We start from the raw sequence: 17008 nt of genomic DNA on the forward strand, positions 1-17008 counted from the left end.
TATTACTTCAGTTTACCAAAAACAAACAAAAAAAACCAACCCACCCTCCGATTGATGAGAAATTGCGTACCGACTTTGATTCTGCATTACAGAAACTGTCTAGAAAACTCAAGAAGTGAGTGAGAAGCGAGTCTGTGAGATAAGCATGGGCACCATTTACCTACAAGGGTCTTCACTGAGCATTGTGGAAATCAGTTTAAAGCACATAATCTGGCTGGCGCCTTCAAAATATACCGACACTATCGATCCTACCATAAGAATACAAATATTAATTCTAGACATTAAAAACTACATACTTGTTTCCTCCCTGCTCATCATAGTCATCATTGTCCTAAAACTGGATTATGAAAAAGATGCCAGGAATGTGAAGAATTGCTATGCATGACTGCCCGGTCCTCACAAAAACATGTAAGCCACATCTAAAAGTAAATGACTGTGCCACCAATCTCTGCATTACACGGAAGCAATACTCTTTTTACTGAAACACGTCTCAGAAACATATCTGCAGGTAGAAGAAACAGCACTGGAATTCGAACTTCCATAGGAGAAAAGCAGATGTAATCAGTCATATGGAACGCAGGCCTGTGTTGTGGTGTTTTGCTGGCACCAATCCCACTCTACAGGAGCAATCACAGCTACAGTGATTACAGCAAATGTATTCTCTAATTCAAAATTACACTTTGGTGGAATTTTAAACAACGCTGTTATTTTTGTAGTCCAGTTTTTCTTTATTTTTGTCATTGTTTTTTCTAAGGGAAACCACACAAAGCATAAGGATGGCTCACGGTCACCAGAACACATTTTAATAAATGACAGAAAAAGCAGATCTAAATATTTTGCAAAGAATCTTTCATCACACTAACAAAGAATGCATTAAAAAAAATTTAAAAATAGCAGTAATTAAAAATCATGTCATATGTGTTACTAGCAAAATGTGAGGTTTTTGCAACATCTACTGGACATCAATAAATGCACTTCCACATTACTTTTGCAATGAATATAAAATGATCATCTTCCATTTTCAAGAAATCAAGACATAAACAGACAAAGTCTTATCCTGGTTCACTTGAACTGCCTACATCAGAAACAGAGGCTATACTCATAGATGGAAGAAAACAAGTTACTGAAACCATACGAGGATTACACCACAGCACATGGGACTGTGTCCTCTACCTCAAGAAAGCAGACAGCAGGAGTAAAGATTATTCAGTGATTAGTGCCAAACATTACAGAGATATTGAAAGATTTCTACAGGCAAAGATACCACAGAAACAATGAGACTGTTCATCAAGGTGACAATGTACACAAGCACTCACAAAGAAGGTGAACGAAAGGTCTTTGCCTTCCCATTTTGACTGTGCACCAGTGAGGGTGGATGTTCATTCAGTTGAAAGCTGATATCCTCAGTAAAGAGAATATGAATTTTTCTACAGAACGTACTCTGTAGTTATTAATTTCTCTGTTATAACGCATGTTAGAGATGTTAGATCACAAGAAAAAATAATAAATACACATTCATGAGAGGGTTGAAATGGACCAGATAAAATATTCTTGAGTAATATTCACAGCAACAAGACCAAGAAAAAACTCAGTTAAGGTTAAGAAGAAATACAGGATAACACTCTCCAATAATTATTCCTTATTCACTTTGTGAAGTCACCTATAAAGCACCTAACAGCAAGCACTGCTAGATGTAGGAGGATGAAAAAGCTGGAATTCTGATTGCATTTAGGACAGCAACATCCTCATCTCCTGCTGCTTATACGGGGAAAAAATACACAAGGATAAAGACAGAAAAGGCAGCTTTTTGGATGGGATATTTTGCTGGATATGTCAACCATGGAAGTGCTGGGCTTCTTGTTGTTGCTGCTTGTAGGCAGGATTTAATGATTTAACCCCAGGTATTAGTTTCGCACCCGACTGGTTTCAAGGGAGATGTGCTACATTTTATTCCCCATTGCATTTTAGGACGAGTTTTATTACCAAGTTAACACAGATAAAACAACTTGAAAGGATCAGCATGAGCAAAAGACATTTACCAGAGCATCAGTGAATAAATGGATGTTACAAAAGACAAAACAAAAAAGTTTATTCACTAATGCTGAATGTTCACCAGAAAGATGGCTCATCTCACTGAACCACCCCTGAAATGAAAAACTGCAAGTGCTTTAGGCTATTCATGGGAGCGTTAAGGAGAAACACCCCTTTGTCCAAACAAACCAGTTTAATAAAAGCATTAATTTGACTCACTGCAGATGACAGACTTGCACATTGTGTAACTTAAACATACACGATGAGGAATATGTAGAAGAAAAAAGTGTACACAAAGCGCATGAGCCATGTGGGGATGACAGAAACAAAGCAGAGGAAAGTTTGGTGGCAGAAGCAGAGGTGGGGAGGCAGAATCCTACCTGTTTGTATCATCCCAATTCCAGATACTGATTGTTGTAATTTACTTTGAGTGATAAGAATGAAAACTGAAACAAAACCTTGTAGAAACAGACCTGCAGTTACTTTCCATGAGGAGCCATCCAGGTGTCCTTGTGGATGACTACAGATGTGGGTTGTGTTGCAGGGAAAGCTGAGTTTTATTAGGAGAAGCAAAGCTAATATCCAGTGATTGCAGCCAGCAGCATGCACAGCTGAGAACCAATCTTAAGATACTTTCATTTCATTTTCTGTATTTTCACTGTCATTACTTTGCATTTTGATCAAATTCAAAATGGCTTGTACACTCTTGAAGGCAGCAAATGTACCTGCTGGTGTACTGGTATGGCACACAACAGGAAACCAATTGCTGGAGCTTTGGGGCGCTAACATATTACAAATACAAAGTTGGAAAATTTATTCAATTGAATTTTGATTACTGTAGTTTAATAAGTTATAACTACTAATAATTAGTAAATGTGCTAATTGGGTTTTCAAGAGGTTATATCACTGTCTTTGTTAGATGCCTGTCACTACCATTATCTTCCTGTGCTTTGGAATTTAATGAATTTCGTGTATTTATTCTCATAGCCTCCTGTCATGTGAATATTATATACCATGATATACATGCAACTGCTAGATGGGACAAAAAATATTAAAGGTATTAAAATGCCTAGTTTCTAATGGTTTTGATTCAACTCCTAAACAGAAATTGCAGAGGTCCTCCTGCATTGCTGATGGAAGCATTTAGGCCATTCTCTAACTGGATAGCACAACTCCAGGAAAGGAGTGGAAAAAAGCAAATGATCTGAAGCAGGAAAAGACCATTGAATTGCAGGTTAGGAGAACATTCACAAGGGCTGCTCCTTTTGAGTCTCCTTTGTGGCTGTGAGACACAATTTTTAAAGAGAAAAGAAAAAAATGTGTTGGAAGCCAGAACTGCTGTATCATCATTGCTGGACAAAAAATAAAAAAGGAAATCTCTGATATTTGACAGCACAGAGGCAGAAAAGAAAGACAATGATGATATGAAGCTCCTTGCTATAAAGTTATAAACATGGCCAGCAAGTCCCTGCATAGTACAGACAGTTCTGAGATAGACACACTAGCAATATCTCTACAAATAGCTGCAGTAATGAAAAGGTGAACTGATGTATGTTGCTATTTTGGAGTGGCTTTTTTCCATTTACATATTTTTAAAATCTCTATCCAGATATGAATTAGGAATGACATTTCTCTCATCCTGCAGCATCCTGGAAGAAGGAATGTCATCTAAGATCAGACAGCAAAGATTCAGACTTTGCAGGTCTCCATTTTTCTACAGTTTATCTTCAGTAGGACTGTTTACATCCATTTTTCCAGTTTAAACATTCCTCAATATCTTTTACAGAGCGCATCAGCTGCCACAGTCTAAAGCAAATTGAAGCTTTAGGTCGAATTTGTAAAAGTAAAATTTTTCAAGCAATTGTAGGTATTTAAATTCCACCTTGAAGTCTTAACTTGAGAGCAGGAGTGCTAGTGTTGCATGACTACAATAAATACGATGAGAGACCTACTGTTACTGAAAAGTGGACAAGTTAGACCAGCTGTGTAACAGTCAATGCTTTTACAGTAATAAATGTTGACAGCAAAAATAAAAAGAATGCATTACTGAGACATCATCAAATGAGCCTTGTCATTACATGGAAACCCCACCCTGTATAAGCTTGTCAAAAAGTGTTACTGTAATCCTTTGAGAAGCCTCCTCCTCAGGCAACAGAGAAAAATGCTTAGGATCAGCCCAGAACAGGTGTGTTGTACTGTAATGCCAGCGCTTAATCACAGATCTCTTTACATTAATCTCACACAGGAACTAACTTGGATCTATGTGGACCCATCATGCAATGCTGAGATGATTATTTAACTATCAAATTAGATCAAGCAAGCAAACAGAATGTTTGCAAATGGACATTCCAGGACGTACAATATTTTACAATTGTAATTTTTCTTGTCAGAGTCCAGCAGCAGGCACTGACACTTAAGAGGAACTGATACCATGCACTCCTTTCAAAGTCAATCCATGATAAATATCAATTCACACCTTGATCAACATTGGCAGAGGCCAGTTCTCTGCTTTGATACTCTCTTTCACTTACAGAAGAAACTGTTTAGTGGCATTTATTTCCTCTTTGAAAAATTCCCCAACCCTGCTGCCCAAACAATAGTTGATGTATAAACATTTCTAGTGTGGCCCAGAGGAGCAGGCATGGTGAGAAAAGGAAAGTATTTCTATTAGATGTACAAAATTGTTTGTGCATTTATGTGGCTATTATACCACTTGGAGCCTGAAACTCATAAAACCATTTTGCTGGGAGCTGGTAAACCACTGTTACTTTATATTAAACGCACCTATTAACTTATCAGAATAATTTTGCATACGTAGCCTGAGGCTGGATCAGCAGATCCTAGACTTGACCACCTTGACAAGGTAGGACCGGATTTGGCCAGGTGGCTTTGCTGCTGCTGCTGCCCTTGACTCTACCATTTAATTATCCATTGGCCACTTCTTACCAGAAGTGCCACATGAGTACAACATCAGTACATTGTTGACCATGTTATTATTTGTAGCTCTTTACCGTGGTAATCTAAGTACCAAACTTACAAAACAGTAACAGTGTGACAGCCAGACCAGGTGTCTGGCACATCAATAGTGTGGCCCAAAAGAGGGAGGAAGTTTCTGAGATGTCATCTGGTCCACACAGCTGTCACAAAGCCAGCAATGGGCCCAGTGGTGTATGACTGGCCCAGGAGACCAGGGGAGAAAAGGAAGAAGAAGGGAAGAAGATTTGTCCCACTTTAAGAAAGACTGGAGAGAGAACAGATGCTTAAATTTGGGACCACCTCTACGTCAAGATAAGCATGCTGGATTACTCTGACTACATTTACACATCTCAGTATTTTTTAACATATTTCTTTGGAGACTACGTAAGAAAAAGATCAATCAAACAGTACAGATAAACCCTTAAATCCAATCACCGGTTAAATGATGGAATGATACTATGAAAATACATCCCATTTTGTCTAATTAAAATCGTGTGGGGCTGAATCAGTATATTTTATTAACACACGGATGCAAAAGCATAGGATTTAGCTAGCCATACTATTACACCCAGTAACAAAATGACTCACTTTGCTGAGGAAAGTTGGTGACTGAGTTTTGAGCATCCAGCCTACAATACCTTGACGACCCACATGCTGACTGCTAGGTGACACCTAAACAGCTACAACCAGCATCACAACAAACACCTGTACCACGAGAAGGCTGTGGTAATAGTCATCCTGTACTGAAATAACCATCAGAGGGCACTGCAAAACATGCTGTGCTAAACAGAATTATGCAATTGCTCTGTTTGAAGCTTTCATGGGCATGCGAGTTAAAAATCCAAAATGGAGAAGTTCAGCTGTGTAAACTGACTCACTAATGCTTACATGCTGCTATTTACAAATGTTTTCAGTTCAGGTTTTCTCTCACACACACTTCAGCTTACAGCAAAGCTATATAGACGACTTCTCTTTTTAAAGCACAAAAGAATTCTCAGCTTATCTTGTGGTTTACGATGACTTACTGTTGCTATTAAGAAAACAGTAACAGAAACCGGACTCTGTATCCTGTTTGCTATTGCCATATTTGGGAAAAACATGCCTCAACTGCAACAAGAGCTTAAAAAAGAAAAGGTGATGATATCTGAATACTCTAAGTTGTCAAGTACAATACTTAAAGAAAACTACATGTTATGTTACGAATCACAAAAAGCCTTTTTTTTAAGTTGAAAGCCTTCCAGTGAGTACAGACTGCTTGCCAAATTCTCCTCTCTCTAGCATACCTACTATAGTCATTTTCCATCTTTAAATTTCCTGCTTCAAAGGCAGAGGTTTCCGACATCACCTTTCCCATGTTCTTGTAACAAGTGAAGCCAAGTTACAAGTAAATATTTTATTTGTGTACAGAACTCACAGCACCTGAAAATCTGCTGCCCCTGAAATCTATGAAATTTTCCATTAGTTTTCTGAAAGTCAAGGTGTGTTAGGAAAAACAAAACAGTAACACAAAGCTAAACTTCTTACTGGGAAAGAAATGTCTATGGTCTCCCAAGAAATGTGGAAAAAAGACTACAGAAGACTTAGATGAAGACAGACTTTAGAGGAATATCTAACATTTTTCTGTTCTGCTATGTAGGTAGAACACTTAATAACAAGTCATGAGAATCACAGAATTGTAGGGGTTGGAAGGGACCTTCTCCAAAGGAGACTCCATCACCTCTCTGGGCAGTCTGTAGCAGTTTCTGTCACCCTCAAAGGAAAGAAGCTTTTCCTCATGTTCATATGGAACTTCTGTCTTCCCGTTTGTGCCCATTTTCCCTTGCCTTGCCACTGGGCGCTATCAAAAAGCATCTGACCCCATCCTTATGCCTGCCACCCTTTAGATAATTATAAGCATTATTAAAATCCCCTCTCAGCCTTCTCCAGGCTGAACAGCCTAGGCTTCACAATCTTTCCCTGCACAGGAAATGCTCCAGACCCTCACCTTCTCTGTGGCCCTCTGCTGGGCTCTTTCTGGAAGCTCCCTATCTTGCTTGAACTTAAGAGCCAAGAACTGGACCCAGTACTCCAAACGTGGCCTCATCAGGGTGGAGTAAAGGGGGAGGATCACCTCCCTTGACCTGCTGGCCATGTTCTTTTTAATACCCCCCAAGGATACACTGGTCTTCTTGCCCACAAGGCAACTGCTGGCTCATAGCCAAACTGTTGTCCACAAGGTCATCCTCCATAGAGAGAAGTACCATGTATTATAGGCTGTCACTGTTCTTGGTCATCCAGGGAAGGGCTCCCAGCAACTCACAATGCAGAGGCAGTTGCCAGTTCTGCTATCACAGCCTCTGCCATCACAGCCTCAACGCTACCAAGTCTTCTCTGTCTTTAAGCTTCGTCTCCCTCATGCCCACATTCTTCTCAGTTGCAAACGCATGTGGTTTCATCCAGGATGGGATTATAACTATCTCACTTGACTTCCACCTTTTTCTCTCCTCCACACTGATCTCCCCTGCTCTGGACAATTGTTCTAGTCCCCTGTTCCTCCTTCTATTCCACTCCAGTTTCTATACCCTTCTTCACTCCTACTTTCTTCTCCTATCTCTTATCTGTTCTTAAACCCCTGCCTTAGTATGTTCTTCTTTCCTTCTGCTTCCTTCCTTTCCACCAGCTTTTGTAATTTCCAGTTCTGAGTCTTTTTTAGACTTTTACATTCTTTTAAAGCATTAGAAAAATTAATCTATATCCAACATATTGCTGCCAAAATGAATTGAAGAATTCAATTGTATCATGTCTTGGATTTTTGTTGTCATTCTCATATTAAAAGTTGTGTTCAGTATTAATGAAATCAAAGCCAATTTTCTTCAACAGTGATAGCATAAATAAAGGAGAAAAAATATTGTGGAGTGCCTTCATATTATTACAACCATAATCAGAAAATCTCATACTAAGAGGATAGAAGATTTAAATGTGAAGAATGTGTTTAGTGAATTATTGTCAGTCATTATATATACAACAGGATAAGAATAATCTTGAATGGCAACACACCAATTATTATAAATTCCTAAGTATTTCATTACTTCAAAATGTCACTCTCAATTTACAGAGTAACAGATAAACATCTCTCAGTTGCACTCCTCACTGTGTCTTCTCTGCACTCGAAACACTTTTTGAAAAGTTGTGTCACCATTCTGCATTGTTCTGAATGGTGATTCTGTACTGGCAGTTCTGGTTTTCAAGATGGCTTTTAAATCTTCCTTTAAGCAAATACACTTCAGAGATATAAATCTGTTTTTCCTTTCTACCTACAGCTTTATCTGGTCACTGGAAAGAAAACCTGATTGCTGTTTCCTTCTATGAGCATATTCCACTGCAAAAGCAAAGAGTTGCTCATGACTAATAATCAGAGAAAGGAAACAAATATGAAAGTAACAATAAACCAGTACGGAGGAGGTTTTCTTTTTGAAAGAGACCTAACTACATACACAAAAGAGACATTATTCTTATCCCAGGTATCAGAAGAGGCACATTAAAATGTGCCATACCCAACTTCATTGGCTAAAGAGACATTTGGTTATTTTTGCATCCCCAATGATTTTTGGAAGCCAGTAGGCATCTGCAATAACTTTCAACTCTCACCTCATCCTTTATATCCTCCTGCTGCTGGGCACTGAAGATCTCCATTGCAGCCATCAGCCTCATCATCAGCTCATCCACTGTCGTGTTACCTAGCAACAAAGGAGGACCACAGAAATTCATAGCATTAAAGTTATTAAAAAATAAAAAAAAAGTCATCTTAGAATTGTTCTGTAAGAAAGAGCCAGCTCAAAAAAGACAGAAGAAATATCTGAAATATCTCAGTAGAATTATTTTAACTGAAAATTCAGAATTGCTTTTGCAAGCAGATATTGACCACCGGCTAAAATTTTGAGTGGCCCAAGTCTGAAATATTGGTTTATATTTTGCATATTAGAGAGAAGTAGTAAACCTGTGGCTCCTTGACATGATTTTTACAGGCTTAGAATTCTTGAATAAAACCAGGGCAACCCTAACCCCAGCCCTCCTTATGTTTTTCTAGCAGTGTGAGTTTGGTTTTCAGTAAGACTGAAATATTATTTTAACTCCCTACCAAGATGCTCTCAGACCTTGGTTTCTCTTAGTCTCAGGACCAGAGTGTACTTCAAAGCTATGATTATTTTTTTGTGAGAAACTTGCTATAAACGAATATCTGCCAACTTAAACAGTCTTTGGACACTGACAGAACAAAGCCATTAAGAGCTAATAATTTATGCTGACAACGATGGTCAAAATTTTACAAGGAGTACCCTAACCAGAAGCAACAGTACCAATAAAGAAAACAAAACCATACCCCCAGTTTCCAACCCCAGTAAAAAATAGAAAGCAAAAGCAACCTTTGGCAGCCTGCATTTCAATAAATGCCTTTAGGACTTAAGTTTCTGCGTTGCTGTATCTCTTCTGCAAACAGTGCCTTCTCACCCTGCCCTGAAAGGCCCTCATTGTTCCTATTTCTAGCATTTGCTACCTTAGTGGAAAATTTTATCCCGAGTGCTACAACACGCATGACTCCAGAGAATACCATTCATTTGTGGATAAATAGTTAGAGATACCAACGTCCCAATTCGTGGGAAAGTAACAAGCACAGAACATTTGGGTTTGATAGAATTTGAATCCAGGGATAAATTTATTTAAGGTTGTAACTGATTATCACTTCAGTGCTAAAGTTATTTAAACACACACAATTAAAACTTAGTGAATGCAATGAAATAATTCAAATCATTTCTTAATATAAAACTACATTATTTTATGGCTCCAAGCTACCAATTTTTTCAGACAGCTGAGTAATTCAAGTCAGTAGGCACCACTGACTAGAGTGGGATAATACAGGTGCTTCAGGTTATACAAATGCTCAACAATGCTAAGGAGTTATAAAAACAAGAAAATTACTATGTTCTTTGTTATGTTTTTAATTTTTTTTTATTTATTACTTTTTTAATAATTAATAGGCATACTGTGAATCAGTGTTGTGCTGTACTTTGCACTAAAGAGACAAAAATCCATGCAAAATTAATTGTTTTGGCCACAGGAATTAGCACTGCAAATTCCTCAAGAAAATGACTAATCTCACATGCAGAAAGAAACAGTTACACTGCCTGTAAAAGGCAGCATTTCCTCAGGGTGAATTTCCTCAGAAAAGTAAGGATATTAGAATAAGAACTTCTGGATAAAAAGAATAAAGAAAAACACAGTGTCATGAACACAACCTTGTGGAGGAAGAAGAAATGGGAGGTACCCATCCTGTGATGCATTTTAATTTGAAGAGTTACTGAGAACAGCTGAAGGGCGTTCCACACCAGAGTCACCTTACTGCCAGAAACAGGAGCACAGCAGTGCTGCAGAGAACTGCAGAGAACGTTCAGCCAGAGAGCTTAGTTCATATGAAATTCTATCAGCAACTTAAAGTTCTGATCCTGTTTGGGATCTCAACACCAAAGGCAGGTCCGACAGAGCAACTGATGTTCAAATGTTATCCCACTGCACACAACTGGAGTCCGCACATTGACAAGGAGCTACTCACAGAACAGAATGATGCTGGTGCAACACAGAAAATCCCAGAGAAAATATTTTGAAAACTCAGGGATTTATGTGGTTATGTGTTTGGAAAACTACAAGTAACTCCTGGTTTGGGAGATTTGGTTTCTACTTTTAAAAGTATAAAACCTAAAGTACATCACTCATGGCAAATTCAATCTCTAACAGTATGCCAAAGAACGCCTTGTGAATAATAAAGCCTTTTACAGCGCAGCAACTGCAGGCTTCTTAGGTGTGATAAATTCACTTTCTGAACATCTTAAGAAAAGAAACAGTTACAAGGATGTCTTCAAACACTTTCAATACCCACTTAAGAATTATTTCAATATAAAGCAAGAGCTGTACCTTGTATTACATTCAATACTTCATTAGATGATCGTTTTCCCATAATAATAAGGAAAAGTGGAAACTGATCCGTCTTCTGAGTTCGAATTGTTTGGGCTACAACACTCCCGAAGTGTCTTGTGCACATTGTCAGAAACCTACATGGGGGAAAAAAGCAGCAGTTAACACAGGGGAGTTGGTTTTGAAGTTACTGTTTAAAAAATACTCACGCTATTCAGCAGTTCAGTTGAGTGCCACTGCTTAACATGTAGGCTTCTGTGTTCAGTTCTAGAGTTCCTGATCCCTTTTTATGATTAAATTATGAAAATATTTACAAATATGATAGACTACAGATTGCCTACATTGAAACAGTAACTAGGAGAGATGGTGATTTATTCAATGGAGAATCCCATTTTCTGCTACAGTGCTGCGCAAGCTGTAATACAAAACCAACCCCTCCAAGAAAAATCATGCTAAATGAATTGCTAGAAACTTCTAAAGAACAACTAAGATATTACCCGGTGAACATGAGAAAGTATCAAAACAGTGTAATTTCATATGAAAGCATAATTTAAGAAAACGTTTTTATCAGTCAGAGAATTAAAGGGTGCTTCAAAATTGTCTTTTCTTTTGTACCAGTGCCCTGTCAGTGACACACTTTGCAGTGTGGTCTAAAAACAATAATTCTAAGCTTTTGACCAAAAAAGCTCTTGGATATTAGCATACAGAAGTCTAGCATTAGTATTCTTAACACGATCTTGAATAAATGAAAAAACTGATAAAGCTTTTCTCTTCCATTAGAGGACTGTTTGAAATTAGCATTTCTTTCAAGAGAAAAGGGTAGCTTATGATATGTTTTCAGATCTGATGGTAAAAAGTAAATGTCATAATAATAATGAATTATGAAAGACCAAATGCAAATATAGAATGCTTTAATAAGATCCAATTTAATAAAGTCTGTAAAAATAATGGACTTTTAATAACACGGGTCACAAAAGGCAAAACAGTGGAAATTCTGAGGACTAGCCACTGGTACAGGCTTATTAATTCTTAATTATGTTCATGAAAGGCAACTTAAATCGTGTGTTTTCTTATGCCTTATGATAATATTTTAGGTAACAACTACTCGGAAATGTATGCTCTAACTGAAGAGCAAAGTCCTGTTGTCACATGCATTAGAAGCCAAATCTATTTGAAAAGACAGACTGCATTAAAATGTCAAGCACTCTAAGTCATTTCTTCTCAAAAGATACCGAAAAGATTCAAAAAGGTATTTTTTTTTTTTTAATCAACATATATTAAACCTAATAAAATCTCTAAAAACTGAGAAGCCTCCTGAGTACAACACGGGGCCTCTTTGAGGCACTGAAAGTATAAAATACCCTTCTGACTTCATTCTGGAGTACAGCTATGACTGCAGGGCAGCCCAGTCTGGTGGGTGGCAACCCTGCCCATAGCAGGAGGGTTGGAACAAGATGGGCTTTAAGCTCCATTCCAGCTCAATCCATTCTGTGAGTCTACGATTCCACGAAGCAAGGGTAGCCAGCAAGTACTTCAAGGCCGTAAACGTCACTGGCAGATATGACTCCACGTGCCCATTGAAGTAAAACATAGGAAAGCCAATAAGAAATGTATGGGTAGTTTGGAGATGCAAAGCTGAATGAGGAGATACCACCAGCAGCCTCCAGCGCCTGCACTGCATGGCTCCTGCTCACCAGGAATCACTCACACGCACCAGCCATAGCAGGGCAGTGCTACGTGAGTGCTGAGCTACTCCTCAGAACATCTCTTCCTTTCTGTTTACTACACGGCTAGGAACAGGACTTTTACTCATGACCACCCTTCCATTTGACCTAATGCCTTTTAATAGATTTTGCAACTACATTAATTTTGCCTTTTTTTTTTTTTTTTTCTTTTCAGCCTTTCTCGATTCTGTAATTGCTGACCTTTTTACTTGTTCCCATATTCGTATCTAGCAAAAAATCTACTTTTACTAATATTTACTATCTTCCAGAAATACGTAAATAGGACCAAAACCATTTGTGACAGCCTGCAAGAGAGCTCTCATGCTTCTTACATCTTGTACAAAAGTTTCCCGGATGAGACCATTTCCTAACAGCTAATATAGAACAAGTGATACTGAAATATACCCCTGGCATTACATTTTCATGTAATTCCATCATAAAATGCAACTTAATTTTACTTTTAAAAAGCTTCTAGAGTGACAATTACAGAAAAATAACAGCTTCAAAAATCCAATATTTAAAACAAAAAGTTTTAAATATTACTGAGCCTCAAAAGCAAAGGGAACATTTGTTACATCTCCAGTCTATGGTCTGTAGGAGCTCCTGATCGTAGATATGTTGCATAAAGCTTTGCAAACACATGGATTTAGCAATAACGTGGTTCTTATGAGAACATACAGCTTTAATTTTTAAGAATAAAAGTGGCCACTTTTGGCCAAAGTGTTCATTGGCCAAAGTGTTATCTCAGACCTCAAGACTTACTGATCTCCAGGAAGCTTTTGATCTCTGAGAGACCTCCATATACTTTAATGGGTAGGAATCAAGTGAATGTGGCCAGGCTGCCATGGGTGGTGCCCAGAGATTGGCCAAAAGGCAACGGGCACAAACTGGAACACAGGAAGCTCCATACAAATGTGAGGAAAGACTTCTTCACAGTGATGGCAACTTCTTCCAAAACATTTATTCCCTGTCAGTCTGAAATTATGTTCAGCCCACAACTCAGATGACACTGGGTGGAAAAAGGGGGCTTTATTTACAGACAGGTGCTTCCCAAGGCTAACCTTGCTGCTTAGAAACTTCAAAACTTCAGAAATGGCTGTGAAAAAGATGAGATTTCTTTTTTTGAGTGTGAGGAAAACAATGATGAATATTAAACATGCAATGTTCCTGATTATTTTTAATAATAATTATATACTGTGCAAAATCAACATAAAACTCATTAAAATGTTAATGTAAAAATAACATTTTTGTATAAGGTATTTACATTTTAAAAAAAGTAAAAGTTGAGGTCAGGAAGTGGTATATTTAAATAAGCTTGCTATCCACAGCCATCATGATACAGAGTTAATGTCCTACCCACACTGGGGGGGTCACGGCTGTTGACTCAAATACAAAGGATGATAAGCAACAGACACAAGGTATGGTCTAAAGGTTTATAAAGCAGCCTGAATCAAATGGTGTGGATATTCTCTTCAGTATCCATAAGCAAAACATCCAGGGATTCAGACGTAAAAAACATGATTTTATCCACTTTTTCTTTATGCAAAAGTAAAGCTTAGATGAGTGGATCATCTAACTCTTCATACAGTGTGGAAGATCTAATTTCATCCTGTCAGGTTCACACAGATTAGGTAAATACCTTATAACTCTGTTCAGTCTAAAATACGTCTAGCTAGAAACTCATTAATTCATCCTTTCAGGCATCAGTGACACCAGGAAAAATTACTGGCAAAAGTATAAATGAAATGTATCTGCACCCCTTGCTCAAATGCTGTGCTAAAAATGGAAACCTAAGGATGCACTTGCCTTTCAGTGGTTGTTTCCATCAGTCTGTTGTAAAGAAAGACACATAGCATGATTTGCTAAGGAATATCTAAGACTGTTAGTTAGCTCTACCATTAGCCTAGTTAAAAACAGAGTTTATATATGGTAGTGAAGCGGGAGAAGCTACAAGCATACTAGGAGTCTGTAAAAGAATAATCTTCGGAAATCAGAGAAACAACGTGATAAATGCAATTCAACACAGCTACTGAAACTCTCCAAGCAAAAGAGCTCCACAAATACAGAGCAAGAATCAAGTAGATAGGGAGGAAGAAAAATTCATGATGTGAAGAAGACGCTGGGGTGAGTAATCAGAAGCATGGTTTGCACAACATGAAATAATCCTCTTTCATATTTAGTACTAAGAAAGCAGTTTTAGGCACAGTACACCAGTAAAAACCAGAGTGTACCAAGATTTAATTGTCACTGATTGCTGTAAGATAAACTCAGGTGAAATATCAGTGAGAACTGCCTAAATGCAGTGAAAGCCAACTACTGGAAGTAGTTGAGAAGAGCTGCTGAGAAATCTCCCTCACATCAAAGATCAGATCTGACAGCCATGGGTCAGGAATGACGCAGTACATTCGAGCCTTCTGGCCAGGTATGGACTAAACACTCAATCTGCAGCTCTCTGACACCTGCTGACAGTCAGAGTGGTAACAAAGAGGAGAGCAGAGAACTCAAAACAGAATCATTTTAACCCAAGGAGGACAGACACCCACACTTCTGCAGAGCGGGGTGTCAGACACACACTCCACCAGGTGCTCTGCAGTACTAAGGAGATTCAGCCGTGCCTTCCAGCTGTATTTTAGTACAAATTCTGACTCTGCCAGCTGAATGACTTCTGATGGTTGTTTTAGACACCCTCATAGACACAGCTCAGTTTCTCTAGAGCTCCCATTCCACCTGGCATTAGACTTCATTGGTGCAATTGTGGAATCCTGTGTTTAAATGGACCTGTGAATGAGTTCCTTCTTCTATCTCAAGGCAGCTCAACAGGTCTGCCTTGTCTACACATTCTTCTGCCTGCAGTTCTTACACAGGATGGTACAGAAGTTGATTTCTTCCCATTTTCTGTTCAAGAAGTACAACACGCCGCAATTTGAATACAGCAGGACAGTACTTGCTTTAGGATTTGTTTTTACAATGGGAACTTAAAATATACACTTGCAAATGTATCCACAGTTAGTTTCCGGATCTTCTGTAATTTTTTTCAGATGACCTTAAAGCATTTTCACAAGTTCATAACTTGACAGAATAAAAACTTCAATCAAGTTAAACAGAGAGACCACTTCCTATTTATAGCTGAATATTACGGAGACATCCATATCTTCCTAATCACAACCAAATTAAAATGCATTCTATATTCTGTACGGCCTTGTAGTTTTCCAAATTTGGGCATTTGTAGATTAGTACCATGGAATTACCTTGAAGTATATAAATATTTAAAGAAGGATAGTTTACCTTTTCTAGTGGGCATATAATAAACAGTTTAACCATCATCTGTATACAGGCTGTTTTGTTCCCTGTCTAAAGAGACAATCACCTTTTATCCTTTTCCTTTTTTCTTCATTTCAGTGCTATTAGGAAACTATTCACAAGTGCAACCCTGAACAATACTACGCAGTAATTATGACTAGATGACAAAGAGATGTGAACAATTACTGAGCCCATTCTGAAACCCTACACTAATAAAGTCATTAGATGCTGCCCTTGCCATGAGCCTTCTAAAAGCTTCTGAAGTTACAAGAACACACGGCATTGTTCGTTAGGACAATTGCTGTTGGCAGAATGCAAACCTTGAGTTAAACCATGCTGCAAATTGATCTTGACATTCTGTTAAGACCGCCACTAAAATCAAAAGCAAAGGAGAAAAGGAGAAAATGAGCGGGTGGGATGTAATCATGGAACAGAAGGGTTCCCTCCTCACCTTCTTTCCTCTTCCTCCTCAAAACAAACCATACAGAAAATAACAAACTCGCCTGGTGCTTGCAATCCTTTATTTTTAAAACATTAATTAGACTTCTGACCTGTTTTTATGGACTCACACCGTATTGCTATTAAAGTAAATTAAATATTACAAAATACACTAGATAAGGTTTTCACACTGTTCTGTGAAACCTGTTAAGGATTTGATACCCAAAGAACAAGTCAACAGTTTTGCAAGCAACATATCTACGGCCACTCGTCAGGAGGCAGCGAGAAATTAACTCACCAAGCCCTGCACTGTCAGACCCCACACCTGCAATACATTTGCTGAAGGATCTAATAGGATTGGGGAGCTAGAGAAGTATGGTCAACTGGTCTTCATCCAGGCATGCATCATTCAGTAGGTTAGTATCAAGGGTCAGCAGCTGTGAATATGGCTAATTACCTGATGACGGAAATTGCAGGTGAAGACAACATGCTGCTGAGAAGCACTTTGGTCAATTAACTCTTTCCTAAGCTTAAGCAAAAAGAAAAACTATCATTTGAACATTAGAACTAACAAGTACCTGTCATCAGAGCTGAGA

At 38.3% G+C, this 17008-nt stretch overlaps 1 protein-coding gene across 3 annotated transcripts in view; it reads right to left on the reverse strand.

Moving 5' to 3' along the window:
• The window catches only part of FAF1 (Fas associated factor 1), a 142637-nt gene that overhangs the window by 20184 nt on the left and 105445 nt on the right, over nucleotides 1-17008 (reverse strand). For all 3 annotated transcript variants that reach the window (XM_042820219.1, XM_042820221.1, XM_042820222.1), the window contains 2 exons: nucleotides 10951-11087; nucleotides 8635-8723 (listed from right to left, as the gene is read on the reverse strand). In XM_042820219.1, the coding sequence (XP_042676153.1) occupies nucleotides 8635-8723; nucleotides 10951-11087 (226 nt within the window). The remainder of the gene's footprint in view (nucleotides 1-8634; nucleotides 8724-10950; nucleotides 11088-17008) is intronic.

Source organism: Centrocercus urophasianus, unplaced genomic scaffold (assembly GCF_019232065.1).
Source record: "Centrocercus urophasianus isolate 14NV4802_14NV808 unplaced genomic scaffold, USGS_Curo_1.0 seq_18, whole genome shotgun sequence".
In the NCBI taxonomy this organism is placed as follows: domain Eukaryota; kingdom Metazoa; phylum Chordata; class Aves; order Galliformes; family Phasianidae; genus Centrocercus; species Centrocercus urophasianus.